Raw genomic sequence first — 14,821 nt, 5'->3', positions numbered from 1 at the left:
TGATGTCTGCCTGTAACAGTGCTGTATCTACGTCCATAACAGTGATGTCTGCCTCCTGACAGTGCTGTATCTACGTCCATAACAGTGATGTCTGCCTCCTGACAGTGCTGTATCTACATCCATAACAGTGATGTCTGCCTCCTGACAGTGCTGTATCTACCTCCATAACAGTGATGTCTGCCTGTAACAGTGCTGTATCTACATCCATAACAGTGATGTCTGCCTGTAACAGTGCTGTATCTACGTCCATAACAGAGATGTCTGCCTGTAACAGTGCTGTATCTACGTCCATAACAGTGATGTCTGCCTGTAACAGTGCTGTATCTACGTCCATAACAGTGATGTCTGCCTGTAACAGTGCTGTATCTACGTCCATAACAGTGATGTCTGCCTGTAACAGTGCTGTATCTACATCCATAACAGTGATGTCTGCCTGTAACAGTGCTGTAGCTACGTCCATAACAGTGATGTCTGCCTGTAACAGTGCTGTATCTACGTCCATAACAGTGATGTCTGCCTGTAACAGTGCTGTATCTACGTCCATAACAGTGATGTCTGCCTCCTGACAGTGCTGTATCTACGTCCATAACAGTGATGTCTGCCTCCTGACAGTGCTGTATCTACGTCCATAACAGTGATGTCTGCCTCCTGACAGTGCTGTATCTACGTCCATAACAGTGATGTCTGCCTCCTGACAGTGCTGTATCTACGTCCATAACAGTGATGTCTGCCTGTAACAGTGCTGTATCTACGTCCATAACAGTGATGTCTGCCTGTAACAGTGCTGTATCTACGTCCATAACAGTGATGTCTGCCTGTAACAGTGCTGTATCTACATCCATAACAGTGATGTCTGCCTGTAACAGTGCTGTAGCTACGTCCATAACAGTGATGTCTGCCTGTAACAGTGCTGTATCTACGTCCATAACAGTGATGTCTGCCTGTAACAGTGCTGTATCTACATCCATAACAGTGATGTCTGCCTGTAACAGTGCTGTATCTACGTCCATAACAGTGATGTCTGCCTGTAACAGTGCTGTATCTACGTCCATAACAGTGATGTCTGCCTGTAACAGTGCTGTATCTACGTCCATAACAGTGATGTCTGCCTGTAACAGTGCTGTATCTACGTCCATAACAGTGATGTCTGCCTCCTGACAGTGCTGTATCTACCTCCATAACAGTGATGTCTGCCTGTAACAGTGCTGTATCTACATCCATAACAGTGATGTCTGCCTGTAACAGTGCTGTATCTACGTCCATAACAGTGATGTCTGCCTGTAACAGTGCTGTATCTACGTCCATAACAGTGATGTCTGCCTGTAACAGTGCTGTATCTACGTCCATAACAGTGATGTCTGCCTGTAACAGTGCTGTATCTACATCCATAACAGTGATGTCTGCCTGTAACAGTGCTGTATCTACGTCCATAACAGTGATGTCTGCCTGTAACAGTGCTGTATCTACATCCATAACAGTGATGTCTGCCTCCTGACAGTGCTGTATCTACGTCCATAACAGTGATGTCTGCCTGTAACAGTGCTGTATCTACGTCCATAACAGTGATGTCTGCCTCCTGACAGTGCTGTATCTACGTCCATAACAGTGATGTCTGCCTGTAACAGTGCTGTAGCTACGTCCATAACAGTGATGTCTGTCTGTAACAGTGCTGTATCTACATCCATAACAGTGATGTCTGCCTCCTGACAGTGCTGTATCTACGTCCATAACAGTGATGTCTGCCTCCTGACAGTGCTGTATCTTCGTCCATAACAGTGATGTCTGCCTCCTGACAGTGCTGTATCTACGTCCATAACAGTGATGTTTGCCTCCTGACAATGCTGTAGCTACGTCCATAACAGTGATGTCTGCCTGTAACAGTGCTGTATCTACATCCATAACAGTGATGTCTGCCTCCTGACAGTGCTGTATCTACCTCCATAACAGTGATGTCTGCCTGTAACAGTGCTGTATCTACATCCATAACAGTGATGTCTGCCTCCTGACAGTGCTGTACCTACGTCCATAACAGTGATGTCTGTCTGTAACAGTGCTGTATCTACATCCATAACAGTGATGTCTGCCTGTAACAGTGCTGTAGCTACGTCCATAACAGTGATGTCTGCCTGTAACAGTGCTGTATCTACATCCATAACAGTGATGTCTGCCTGTAACAGTGCTGTAGCTACGTCCATAACAGTGATGTCTGCCTGTAACAGTGCTGTATCTACCTCCATAACAGTGATGTCTGCCTGTAACAGTGCTGTATCTACATCCATAACAGTGATGTCTGCCTCCTGACAGTGCTGTATCTACGTCCATAACAGTGATGTCTGCCTGTAACAGTGCTGTATCTACGTCCATAACAGTGATGTCTGCCTCCTGACAGTGCTGTATCTACGTCCATAACAGTGATGTCTGCCTGTAACAGTGCTGTATCTACGTCCATAACAGTGATGTCTGCCTGTAACAGTGCTGTATCTACATCCATAACAGTGATGTCTGCCTCCTGACAGTGCTGTATCTACGTCCATAACAGTGATGTCTGCCTGTAACAGTGCTGTATCTACGTCCATAACAGTGATGTCTGCCTCCTGACAGTGCTGTATCTACGTCCATAACAGTGATGTCTGCCTGTAACAGTGCTGTATCTACATCCATAACAGTGATGTCTGCCTCCTGACAGTGCTGTATCTACCTCCATAACAGTGATGTCTGCCTGTAACAGTGCTGTATCTACATCCATAACAGTGATGTCTGCCTCCTGACAGTGCTGTATCTACGTCCATAACAGTGATGTCTGCCTGTAACAGTGCTGTATCTACGTCCATAACAGTGATGTCTGCCTGTAACAGTGCTGTATCTACATCCATAACAGTGATGTCTGCCTCCTGACAGTGCTGTATCTACATCCATAACAGTGATGTCTGCCTCCTGACAGTGCTGTATCTATGTCCATAACAGTGATGTCTGCCTGTAACAGTGCTGTATCTACGTCCATAACAGTGATGTCTGCCTCCTGACAGTGCTGTATCTACGTCCATAACAGTGATGTCTGCCTGTAACAGTGCTGTATCTACGTCCATAACAGTGATGTCTGCCTGTAACAGTGCTGTATCTACATCCATAACAGTGATGTCTGCCTGTAACAGTGCTGTATCTACGTCCATAACAGTGATGTCTGCCTGTAACAGTGCTGTATCTACATCCATAACAGTGATGTCTGCCTCCTGACAGTGCTGTATCTACGTCCATAACAGTGATGTCTGCCTGTAACAGTGCTGTAGCTACGTCCATAACAGTGATGTCTGTCTGTAACAGTGCTGTATCTACATCCATAACAGTGATGTCTGCCTCCTGACAGTGCTGTATCTACGTCCATAACAGTGATGTCTGCCTCCTGACAGTGCTGTATCTTCGTCCATAACAGTGATGTCTGCCTCCTGACAGTTCTGTATCTACGTCCATAACAGTGATGTCTGCCTGTAACAGTGCTGTATCTACATCCATAACAGTGATGTCTGCCTCCTGACAGTGCTGTATCTACATCCATAACAGTGATGTCTGCCTGTAACAGTGCTGTATCTACGTCCATAACATTGATGTCTGCCTGTAACAGTGCTGTATCTACGTCCATAACAGTGATGTCTGCCTGTAACAGTGCTGTATCTACGTCCATAACAGTGATGTCTGCCTCCTGACAGTGCTGTATCTACATCCATAACAGTGATGTCTGCCTCCTGACAGTGCTGTATCTACCTCCATAACAGTGATGTCTGCCTGTAACAGTGCTGTATCTACATCCATAACAGTGATGTCTGCCTCCTGACAGTGCTGTAGCTACGTCCATAACAGTGATGTCTGCCTGTAACAGTGCTGTATCTACGTCCATAACAGTGATGTCTGCCTCCTGACAGTGCTGTATCTACGTCCATAACAGTGATGTCTGCCTCCTGACAGTGCTGTATCTACGTCCATAACAGTGATGTCTGCCTGTAACAGTGCTGTATCTACGTCCATAACAGTGATGTCTGCCTGTAACAGTGCTGTATCTACATCCATAACAGTGATGTCTGCCTGTAACAGTGCTGTATCTACGTCCATAACAGTGATGTCTGCCTGTAACAGTGCTGTATCTACATCCATAACAGTGATGTCTGCCTCCTGACAGTGCTGTATCTACGTCCATAACAGTGATGTCTGCCTGTAACAGTGCTGTATCTACGTCCATAACAGTGATGTCTGCCTCCTGACAGTGCTGTATCTACGTCCATAACAGTGATGTCTGCCTGTAACAGTGCTGTAGCTACGTCCATAACAGTGATGTCTGTCTGTAACAGTGCTGTATCTACATCCATAACAGTGATGTCTGCCTCCTGACAGTGCTGTATCTACGTCCATAACAGTGATGTCTGCCTCCTGACAGTGCTGTATCTTCGTCCATAACAGTGATGTCTGCCTCCTGACAGTTCTGTATCTACGTCCATAACAGTGATGTCTGCCTGTAACAGTGCTGTATCTACATCCATAACAGTGATGTCTGCCTCCTGACAGTGCTGTATCTACGTCCATAACAGTGATGTCTGCCTCCTGACAGTGCTGTAGCTACGTCCATAACAGTGATGTCTGCCTGTAACAGTGCTGTATCTACATCCATAACAGTGATGTCTGCCTCCTGACAGTGCTGTATCTACCTCCATAACAGTGATGTCTGCCTGTAACAGTGCTGTATCTACATCCATAACAGTGATGTCTGCCTCCTGACAGTGCTGTACCTACGTCCATAACAGTGATGTCTGTCTGTAACAGTGCTGTATCTACATCCATAACAGTGATGTCTGCCTGTAACAGTGCTGTAGCTACGTCCATAACAGTGATGTCTGCCTGTAACAGTGCTGTATCTACATCCATAACAGTGATGTCTGCCTGTAACAGTGCTGTAGCTACGTCCATAACAGTGATGTCTGCCTGTAACAGTGCTGTATCTACCTCCATAACAGTGATGTCTGCCTGTAACAGTGCTGTATCTACATCCATAACAGTGATGTCTGCCTCCTGACAGTGCTGTATCTACGTCCATAACAGTGATGTCTGCCTGTAACAGTGCTGTATCTACGTCCATAACAGTGATGTCTGCCTCTTGACAGTGCTGTATCTACGTCCATAACAGTGATGTCTGCCTGTAACAGTGCTGTATCTACGTCCATAACAGTGATGTCTGCCTGTAACAGTGCTGTATCTACATCCATAACAGTGATGTCTGCCTCCTGACAGTGCTGTATCTACGTCCATAACAGTGATGTCTGCCTGTAACAGTGCTGTATCTACGTCCATAACAGTGATGTCTGCCTCCTGACAGTGCTGTATCTACGTCCATAACAGTGATGTCTGCCTGTAACAGTGCTGTATCTACATCCATAACAGTGATGTCTGCCTCCTGACAGTGCTGTATCTACGTCCATAACAGTGATGTCTGCCTGTAACAGTGCTGTATCTACATCCATAACAGTGATGTCTGCCTCCTGACAGTGCTGTATCTACGTCCATAACAGTGATGTCTGCCTGTAACAGTGCTGTATCTACGTCCATAACAGTGATGTCTGCCTGTAACAGTGCTGTATCTACATCCATAACAGTGATGTCTGCCTCCTGACAGTGCTGTATCTACGTCCATAACAGTGATGTCTGCCTCCTGACAGTGTTGTATCTACATCCATAACATTGATGTCTGCCTGTAACAGTGCTGTACCTACGTCCATAACAGTGATGTCTGCCTGTAACAGTGCTGTAGCTACGTCCATAACAGTGATGTCTGCCTCCTGACAGTGCTGTATCTACGTCCATAACAGTGATGTCTGCCTGTAACAGTGCTGTACCTACGTCCATAACAGTGATGTCTGCCTGTAACAGTGCTGTATCTACATCCATAACAGTGATGTCTGCCTCCTGACAGTGCTGTATCTACATCCATAACAGTGATGTCTGCCTCCTGACAGTGCTGTATCTACATCCATAACAGTGATGACTGCCTCCTGACAGTGCTGTATCTACGTCCATAGCAGTGATTTCTGCCTCCTGACAGTGCTGTATCTACATCCATAACAGTGATGTCTGCCTGTAACAGTGCTGTATCTACGTCCATAACAGTGATGTCTGCCTGTAACAGTGCTGTATTTACATCCATAACAGTGATGTCTGCCTGTAACAGTGCTGTAGCTACGTCCATAACAGTGATGTCTGCCTGTAACAGTGCTGTATCTACATCCATAACAGTGATGTCTGCCTGTAACAGTGCTGTAGCTACGTCCATAACAGTGATGTCTGCCTCCTGACAGTGCTCACTAGCTATTCTGACTGTATTTGTCTGCTACTGTATGCTTAGTTAAATAAAGGGGAAATAAAAACATACAAATACCTTTATTGTTACATGTGTCTCCCCGAGAGGCTGTCCACCAGTGAGGTTTCATTTCAAATTATGACGTCCTCCCATTTTCTCCCCTTGGTTTCATTTGACTAAAAAGAATGTGTGATGAAGCAGACCTGGCTCTCCAGAGAAGACAGGCTATGTGCTCACTGCCCACAAAATGAGCTGGAAACTGAGCTGCATTCCTAACCTCCTGTCCAATGTTTGACCATATTAGAGAGACATATTTCCCTCAGATTACACAGACCCACAAAGAATTCGAAAACAAATCCAATTTTGATAAACTCACATATCTACTGGGTGAAATACCACAGTGTGCCATCACAGCAGCAAGATTTGTGACCTGTTGCCACGAGAAAAGGGCAACCAGTGAAGAACAAACACCATTGTAAATACAACACATATTTATTTATTTTCCCTTTTGTACTTTAACTATTTGCACATCATTACAAAACTATATATAGACAGAAAATGACATTCGAAATGTCTTTATTCTTTTGGAACTTTTGTGGGTGTAATGTTTAATGTTTATTTCAATTTTGTTTATTATCTATTTCACTTGCTTTGGCAATGTAAAAATTTGTTTCCCATGCCAATAAAACCCCTTAAATTGAAATTGAATGCTCACAGCAGCTAGCAAGTCATGTGTTCACTCTAAAAAAAACGTGGTTGAAGTGTATGGGCTTGACACGTGATTCCCTTGCTCCATGTCCTTAAATTCAAATATTATTTCAGAGTTGATGATCTGAGGCAAAATGGGAGTGTTTACTTCTAATAATGTCTATTTAGCCTGTATAACCCATCTATGCATGGAAAATTAAATGCTTCTGAACTGTTCATTGATAATTTGGGGCGTCAGGTAGTTAGAGCGTTGGGCCAGTAACCGGAATGTTGCTGGATCAAATCCCTGAGCTGACAAGGTAAAGATCTGTTGTTCTGCCCCTGAACAAGGCAGTTAACCCACTGTTCCCCGGTAGGCCGTCATTGTAAATAAGAATTTGTTTTTAATTGACCTTCCTAGTTAAATAAAGGTTCAATTTAAAAAAGATATATATAAAAAATGATGGATGGTAGTAACCACATGACCAAATGGTCTACCTGAGCAGAGGCAAGTGTATTTATTAAGTAGCACCTATTTTATTTTTCCACATGGCTCTACTGAATTATCTTGATTGATTCCTCTGTCTGTGAGGAATTCCAGACTATAGAATTAACCTTTTACTGCAGTAGGCTAAATCAGGGTCACACAGAGTGATTATTGGTAGTCTTAAACAAATCTACCTTGAAACCAAAGTATACACCTCACACACATGGTTATGGGCTTTAAAAAAAGACGCCTGTACCATGTCAGATATAGATTTGAAATGTATTCCATTTTGAGTTTCCGTCCCAATATTGCACGAAGCAGACCAACTCTTTAGCCGTTTAAAAACCTGCTGTATGTAAAATACTGTGTACTATAGCTTGGAAAATAACTAAATATGACTCTGGAATACTGGTAATGAAATACTGGTATCATCCCGGCCCTAATATTATCTCGTATATCTCTATGTTCCAGACAACACTGCAGACCCAGTGCTCAGGCTTCAACCACCACAAGCAGATAGTTATGAAGGTCTATGTTTGACATAGGCTACCCTTGTATAACATTATGTCTCTATGTTCCAGACAACACTGTAGGGATCCGGACCCAGCGCTCGGGCTTCAACCGCCACGAGCAGAACGTCTACCTGCTGCCTATCCTGGTGGTGGATACCGGGCCTCCTGCTCTGAGCTCCACGGGCACCCTGACCATCCACGTGTGTGACTGCGACCCGGAGGGCGCCATCCAGTCCTGCAATGCCACCGCCTACGTCATTAGCACCTCACTCAGTCCCGGGGCCCTCATAGCTCTACTGGTCTGCATGCTCATACTCATAGGTAAGCACGGACCAAACCCCCTCTTCATTGAGGTTGCCAACATAATAGTTATACAAGTGAAATTCCAGTCTATTTGGCACTTTAGGCAATCAAACGGTCAAGGTTCTTGAAAGAAACAAATTATACTTGAACCCAGGTCTGAAAACATCTGTTGTAGCTCCTAAAGAAGTGAGCATTTATGTAAAGAAACTATGCACAAAACAAACAACACACACACCTGTTGGTCTGCTTGTACAGTTTTTGGGGCAACATAATTGCACACTTGTTGAGATTTCTGTCTATAATCAACTGTAAAGACACAAGCTGGGCATAGGATCAAATTGAAGGTTGCAGATTGTTTGTTGGGATAAAGTATTTTTAAAACTGGCATTAATTAAGAAAAGGAAAGACATCTGCTCTGGATATTCTGATGGGGGTCTATAGGCACACATAAAATTATTTTGTTTTAAAACAGACAAATAGAGAGGTATACAGTATATAGGTGTAAAATATGATAATTCTGCTGCAGGTATATCACATGTAAAGTGCATTCAGAAAGTTCAGACCACTTGACTTTTTCCACATTTTCTTACATTACAGCCTCATTCTAACATGGATTACATATATGTTTTTCCTCATCAATCTACACACACTACCCTATGATGACAAAGCATAAACAGGTTTTTAGAAATTGTAGCAAATGTATTCAAAATAAAAAACCTAAATATGATATTTACGTAAGTATTCAGACTATTTACTCAGTACTTTGTTGAAGCACCTTTGGCAGTGATTACAGCCTTGAGTCTTGGGTATGATCCTACAAACTTGGCACACCTGTATTTGGGAGGTTTCGCCCATTCTTCACTGCAGATCCTTTCTAGCTCTGTCAGGTTGGATGGGGAGCATCGCTACACAGCTTTTTTCAGGTCTATCCAGAGATATTCGATCAGGTTTAAGTCTGGGCTCTGGCTGGGCCACTCAAGAACATTCAGAGACTTGTCCCGAAGTCACTCCTGCAGCTTCCGTCTGGCCACTCTACCATAAAGACCTGATTGGTGGAGTGCTGCAGAGATGGTTGTCCTACTGGAAGGCTCTCTCATCTCCACAGAGGAACTCTGGAGTTCTGTCAGAGTGACCATCAGGTTCTTAGTCACCTCCCTGACCAAGGCCATTCTCCCCCAATTGCTCAGTTTGGCTGGGTGGCCAGCTCTAGGAAGAGTCTTGGTGTTTCCAAACTTCTTCCATTTATGAATGATGGTGGCCACTGTGTTCTTGGGGACCTTCAATGATGTATAAATGTTTTGGTACCCTTCCCCAGATCTGTGCCTCAACCCTATCCTGTCTCGGAGCTCTAAGGACAATTCCTTCAACCTCAGGACTTGGTTTTTGCTCTGACATGCACTGTCAACTGTGGGACCTTATATACACTGATGGAATCCTACCAATTTGTAGAAGCATCTCAAGGATGATCAATGGAAACAAGATGCACCTGAGCTCAATGTCAAGTCTCATAGCAAATGGTCTGAATACTTATGTAAGTAAGATATTTCTGTTAAAAGAAATGTCTCCAAAACCTGTTTTCACTTTTCATTATAGGGTATTGTGTTGTAGATTGAGGGAAATGTTTTACATACAGTAACATAATGTATAAATAGTGAAAGGGTCTGAATCCCTTCCATATGCACTGTATGAGTATATGGGAATCAAAACAATGTGAATAATATAGAGACCATTAGACCAAAGTAAAATCTACCACTACCAATGTATCCTTCATTTTCTTATCCTTGTCTTAGTGTAGACAGTTCATGACGCAATCCCACCAAACAATATACCCCTATAGCTGTATCCCTCATTCATGAATTGCATATCTAAGATTAGTTTTACATTTATTGACACCATTTCCTTATCCTTCCTTCAAGATGTCCTTATGCTTGACTAAGGATAGACAGTTCATGATGCTATCCCACCAAACAGCACTTATCCAAATGTGTGGCACTTATCTGAACGATAAACCAAGTAGTACTAAAACTGCGTGTATCACCCCACCACAACTAGGCTTTAATGGACAGTTACTTTTTTTCTCATCTCATGTAGAACAGGCTGGAAAAACAAGGACAGATTACATAAAAAGGTGATGCATTTCTTTACTTTTCCATCTTTTTCCTTCAAACGGTTAACTGCTGATGTTGCAGTCAGAAAACTCAACCCACTTTCATGAGAAAAAGTTTTGTCCAAGTGGAGAGTGTATACAATTCAATGATATCAAACCACTCTGCTCCCCAGAATATGGAGGTAGGGGGAGCTGAGTGGAGGGAGTGGGAGTGGGAGGCCTAGAAAGAGGAGGGGGGGGGGGGATTGCTGCATCAGCCCTAACGTCCCCCTGGAACAACGCTCTTTAAATAGATAAGGCTTTCCAGACGTTCTCAGATACTAGCACTCACATGCACGACTCTCAGCAGGAGTGCTAGGCGAGAGAGGATTTTGGATTGTCATGTTTAAACATTTAATGAGTCGCTTGCCTCGTCAATATTGCTTGAAACATTCCTCTTTCGGCTGCGGTTGAAACGCAATAACGCAGTGTACATCGTTGTCAGTTTATTTTCGGTTCCCTCGTCTTACTTCACTAACATGTTTCACATCTTGTTTGTTTTGAATGATTGATGAACAGGCCGGGACTAGGTCCCTAAATGGCACCCTAGTCCCCATATAGGGCACTACCTTTGACCAGGGCACTGGGATTGGGGGGCCATTTGGGACATACCTTAGGTCACCCGGGGTCTCTAAATCAGGGAAGGGGTATTGTTTTTAGGGTGGTTTTAATGAGAGTACGGTTAAAGTTATGCCTCAGTTAACGTAAGCGTAGTGAGCTTAAAAAGCCATTTATATTTTATTCATTGTGGTTTTTAAAAGCCTTTTGGCCCTCAACCAACACATTATGATTATGTACAAATCGTAAGGAGACAAGCTTCACTACAAAAAGCATTGGTTAAAAGGTACTGTGGTTTTGGTGGTGCTATAGCTATTAGAGGTCGACCGATTATGATTTTTCAACGCCGATACCGATACCGATTATTGGAGGACCAAGAAAAGCTGATACCGATTAATCGGCCAATTTTTTTTAAATGTATTTGTAATAATGACAATTACAAAAATACTGAATGAACACTTATTTTAACTTAATAGAATACATAAATAAAAATCAATTTAGCCTCAAATAAATAATGAAACATGTTCAATTTGGTTTAAATAATGCAAAAACAAAGTGTTGGAGAAGAAAGTAAAAGTGCAATATGTGCCATGTAAAAAAGCTAACGTTTAAGTTCCTTGCTTAGAACTGGTGGTTCCTTTTAACACGAGTCTTAATATTCCAAGGTAAGAGAGAGCAGAGCAAGGGGAACAACTACTCCAAGTCTCAGAGCGAGTGACGTTTGAAACGCTATTAGCGCACACCCCGCTAACTAGCTAGCCATTTCAAATCGGTTACACCAGCCTAATCTCGGGAGTTGATAAGCTTGAAGTCATAAACAGCTCAATGCTTGAAGCACAACGAAGAGCTGAGGGCAAAACGCACAAAAGTGCTGTTTGAATGAATGCTTACGAGCCTGCTGCTGCCTACCATCGCTCAGTCAGACTGCTCTATGAAATATCACATCATAGACTTAATTATAACATAATAACACACAGAAATATGAGCCTTTGGTCATTAATATGGTCGAATCCGGAAACTATCATTTCGAAAACAAACGTTTATTATTTCAGTGAAATACGGAACCGTTCGGTATTTTATCTAACGGGTGGCATCCCTCAGTCTAAATATTCCTGTTACATTGTACAACCTTCAATGTTATGTCATAATTACGTACAATTCTGGCAAATTAGTTCGCATTGAGCCAGGTGGCCCAAACTGTTGCATAACCCTGACTTTGCGTGCAATGAACGCAAGAGAAGTGACACAATTTCACCTAGTTAATATTGCCTGCTAACCTGGATTTCTTTTAGCTAAAGAAGGAAAGACATTCCACAAATTAACTTTTAACAAGGCACACCTGTTAATTGAAATGCATTAATTGAAACCTCATGAAGCTAGTTGAAAGAATGCCAAGAGTGTGCAAAGCTGTCATCATGCAAAGGGTGGCTACTTTGAAGAATCTGAAGTAAAAAATATATTTTAATTTAACACTTTTTTGGTTACTACATGATTCCCTATATGTTATTTCATAGTTTTGATGTTTTCACTATTATTCTACAATGTAGAACATAGTAAAGACAAAGAAAAACCCTGGAATGAGTAGGTGTGTCCACACTTTTGACTGGTACTGTATTTAAAAATATATTACTTATTATATTAATGTACGTTTCCACCATATATGGGCATATACGTTTCCACCATTATGGGCATATACTGTATGTTTCCACCATCTATGCCCATATAATATATAAATAATATGCAGTTGAAGTCGGAAGTTTACATACACCTTAGCCAAGTATATTTCAATTCAGTTGTTCACAATTCCTGACATTTAATCCCAGTAAAAATTCCCTGTTTTAGGTCAGTTAGGATCACCACTTAATTTTAAGAATGTGAAATGATTTATATCAGCTTTTCTTTTCTTTTTCTTCACATTCCCAGTGGGTCAGAAGTTTACATACACTCAATTAGTATTTGGTACCATTGCCTTTAAATTGTTTAAACCTCTTATGGCTGCAATCCCGTTAACGGGATGATATGACAACAGTCAGTGAAAGTGCAGGGCGCCAAATTCAAAACATCAAAAATCTCATAATTAAAAGTCCTCAAACATACATGTATCTTACACCGTTTTAAAGGTAGTCTTGTTGTTAATCCCACCACAGTGTCAGATTTCAAATAGGCTTTACGGCGAAAGCACCACAAATGATTATGTTAGGTGACCACCAAACCATAATAAAAACAGCCATTTTCCCAGCCAAAGAGGAGTCACAAAAAGCACAAATAGTGATCAAATTATTCACTAACCTTTGATAATTTTCATCAGATGACACTCATAGGACTTCATGTTACACAATACATGTATGTTCTGTTTGATAAAGTTCATATTTATCATAATATGAGTTTATATTGGCGAGTTACATTCACTAGTTCCAAAAACATCCAGTGATTTTGCATAGCCACATCATTCAACAGAAATACTCATCATAAATGTAGATGATAATACAAGTTATACACATGGCATTATAGACATACCTGCAACCGCTCTGTCTGATTTCAAAAAAACTTTACAGAAAAAGCAAACCATGCAATAATCTGAGACGGCGCTCAGAAGAAATAGTCACAATAGCCTCCATGTTGGCGTCAACATAAACAAGAAATTACATGATAAATATTCCCTTACCTTTGATGATCTTCATCAGAAAGGACTCCAGGAATCCCAGGTCCGCTCATTCTGGTCAGCGTTACGTCGGACAAAAACTTTAAAAAGTTATATTACAGGTTGAAGAAACATTTCAAACTTAGTACAGAATAATCATTAGGTATAGCTTCAATAAAGTTCCAACCGGAGTATTCCTTTGTGTCTTGATGAGCAATGGAACGCAAGTGGATACCATGAGGAATGAGCATGATCAGAAAATGGCTGACTGACAGATTCTGCTCTCATTCAGTTCCACAACACAGTAGACGTCTCATTCATTTCTATAGATGGTTGACATCTAGTGGAACCCCTAGGAAGTGCAACATCATTAATATCTCAAGGGGATTTCATTGGGAATTGTGATGAATACATACGAAGCTCAGATTTCTCACTTCCTGTTTTGATTTCTCCTCAGGATTTTGCCTGCCATATGTGTTCAGTTTTCTCACAGACATCATTCAAACAGTTTTAGAAACTTTAGAGTGTTTTCTATCCAATACTAATAATAATATGCATATATTAGCAACTGAGACTGAGGAGCAAGCCGTTTACTTTGGGCAACTGATTCATCCAAGCTACTCAATACTGCCTCCCAGCCATAAGAAGTTTTAACTTGAGTCAAACGTTTCGGGTAGCCTTCCACAAGCTTCCCACAATAAGTTGGGTGAATTTTGGCCCATTCCTCTTGACAGAGCTGGTGTAACTGAGTCAGGTTTGTAGGCCTTGCTCCCACAGGATTTTTCAGTTCTGCACACACATTTTCTATAGGTTTGAGGTCAGGGTTTTGCGATGGCCACTCCAATGCATTGACTTTGTTGTCCTTAACTTCTTATGGAGGTGATCCCTGCACAGGGATAGCTCAGCAGAAATTTCAGAGCGCCACCTATAGTACTTTACTTAGTACTCGTTAAATCTCAAACTTTCATTAAAACACACATGCCAGGTACTGAATTAAAGCTACACTCGTTGTGAATCTAGCCACCAAGTCAGATTTGTAAAATGCACGACACGTAAACAACAGATTTTGCGGTAGCCAGCGCTACCCAAAACGCAGGAATAAAATATAAAACATTCATTACCTTGGACGAGCTTCTTTGTTGGCACTCCT

General features: G+C 42.1%; 1 protein-coding gene across 5 annotated transcripts in view; it reads left to right on the top strand.

The window, feature by feature from the left end:
• Window positions 1-14,821, top strand: part of LOC110528552 (cadherin-22) — a 269,991-nt gene that overhangs the window by 238,109 nt on the left and 17,061 nt on the right. For all 5 annotated transcript variants that reach the window (XM_036984155.1, XM_036984152.1, XM_036984153.1 and 2 more), the window contains one exon: window positions 8,093-8,344. In XM_036984155.1, coding sequence (XP_036840050.1) covers window positions 8,093-8,344 — 252 coding nt within the window. The remainder of the gene's footprint in view (window positions 1-8,092; window positions 8,345-14,821) is intronic.

The sequence above is a fragment of the Oncorhynchus mykiss genome, chromosome 7 (genome assembly GCF_013265735.2).
Source record: "Oncorhynchus mykiss isolate Arlee chromosome 7, USDA_OmykA_1.1, whole genome shotgun sequence".
Taxonomy (NCBI): domain Eukaryota; kingdom Metazoa; phylum Chordata; class Actinopteri; order Salmoniformes; family Salmonidae; genus Oncorhynchus; species Oncorhynchus mykiss.
The sequence above is the reverse complement of the archived record's forward strand: the minus strand, read 5'-3'. Positions and strand labels throughout refer to the sequence as shown.